Here is a 1,710-nt window from a genome sequence, read left to right on the forward strand (position 1 = left end):
CCATCTACGCAGTGGCACGCACACGGGAGTGAGAAAAGGGCACAGGGAGAGAAAAGCAAAGAAAAGTCTGCGACTTAATTTCCTCCAGCACAAGATCAAAAAAAAAAAAAACACAAACACCTCGCACCCTCGCCATGTTGTTGCCATTGCCGCGACGGATGCATTCCGTGGCCCACGGCGAGTCCAGCGTGACTCCCCACTCCCACGATCATTCATGGCTGACGAAAAGAAGGTGCCGAGTGCGCCTTTCGCTCGCCTCCCGCGTGGGGCGGGGAGGATCGCGTCGGGCGAGCCTCCACAACTCACCCTGCGCGCGACCTCCGCACCAACAAGCTGAACAAAAAGGACACGGCTGGGCAGTTTTGCCGCCCACTCGTAGGGCCCGGCCATTCCCCCGCAGCTAAAATGAATAATAGTAAAACACAGGAGAGTCCCGTCTGCGTGGAACGCCGCAGCGAGCGCGCTCGTCCCCGCCCTCAGCACAGCAGTCACGGACACCCCCGCACCCATTGGGTCACAGCGACTTCCCAACGCCCTGCCCGCACCAAAAGACGCACGTGGGTGCATGCGATGCTGGGACTCGTCTCCTCCCTCCAGACGACCTCGCCACAACGCAGGCTCGCATAAGTTCAATCCTCCAGCACACAACTGTCCGTTAAGCCACACACCGCAGACACAAGAAAACAAACACACTCATTGCCCGTTTTTCAAGAGCGAAGAGAGGAATAGTGCAGCAATTGCACAATGCTATTATTACTGCTGTGCTGCGTCTCGCGAGTGCGGGGTCGATAATCCAAATGCACATCATGACGCTACCGCATGCTTTTCACGCATATCCTTTTTTGGGGGCTTTCGTCGCTTTTAAAATAAATCCGATGCCCCGCACGCCGGCCACCATCGCCGTGCCGCTCGCCCCACAATCCACGCTGCCCGATTAATTTACTGGCGGCAGAGCCCCGGAATCAGAGTCGCCGCTGCCGCTTCCTCGGAGTCTCGCCCTCGTCTTCTTCCGCAACCTCCGCGGATGGCGGGTCGTCCGCTAGAGGCGGGTCAACGACCGGTATTGGGTGGCCGCTGATGTTCGGGAAGGCGGCGCACACATCGGCGTATTGGGGGCACACAATGCTCCCACGCCAGGGACCCGATGGCGGCGTGACGGTTTCACCCGCCTGGCACTCGTGCCACGCATCGTCACGAAGAAATCGCACGCTCACTGTGCCGTCGCCGCATCGAGTGTCCACACAAACGTCGCCAATATATTCGTCGTCGAATTGAAGATCCTTCCCCTTCACGCACCGCGAGTTCGGGCCAACGATACTGCCAGGCATTACTGAGGGGTCGCCGTTGGTGCACCCAGTATTAGAATACCCCTCAACAATCGGACATCTGCTCATGAAGAGGTCATCGCCGCCAACTCGGGGATCAGCAAAGTACCGATACTCCTCTGGCAGGGCTTCATCGTGCCTCATCAGGTCACAGCGCCCCAGAGACAGACGGTCGTACGTGCAGAAATCATAACCGGCACTCCAAAAGCAGTTGCAGAACAGGTCGGGGTATTCGGTGATGCCTTCAGTCAGGCACTTCTTTTCCAGCAGCCCACAGCCAGAGTTGTTGCCCCACCACAACATCTCCGCCGCGCTGTAGTTCGCCAAATAAACACCCATGTCCTCAAACGCTGCAAGCGTCAGTGCCGAGTACAGCCCTACCCCC

At 58.2% G+C, this 1,710-nt stretch overlaps 1 protein-coding gene across 1 annotated transcript, besides 1 other annotated feature; it reads right to left on the bottom strand.

The window, feature by feature from the left end:
- Positions 1-1,710: a sequence feature (areas not merged during assembly with more than two copies in the genome that could not be assigned to a particular haplotype).
- Tc00.1047053467465.10 (surface protease GP63, putative) lies at positions 963-1,710 on the bottom strand (the record flags this gene model as incomplete). The annotated part of the gene is made up of 1 exon (XM_797367.1): positions 963-1,710. A coding segment is annotated over one exon (748 nt), but the record flags the coding sequence as incomplete, so codon positions are not given.

This window comes from Trypanosoma cruzi, genomic scaffold, assembly GCF_000209065.1.
Source record: "Trypanosoma cruzi strain CL Brener 1047053517187 genomic scaffold, whole genome shotgun sequence".
Classification (NCBI taxonomy): domain Eukaryota; phylum Euglenozoa; class Kinetoplastea; order Trypanosomatida; family Trypanosomatidae; genus Trypanosoma; species Trypanosoma cruzi.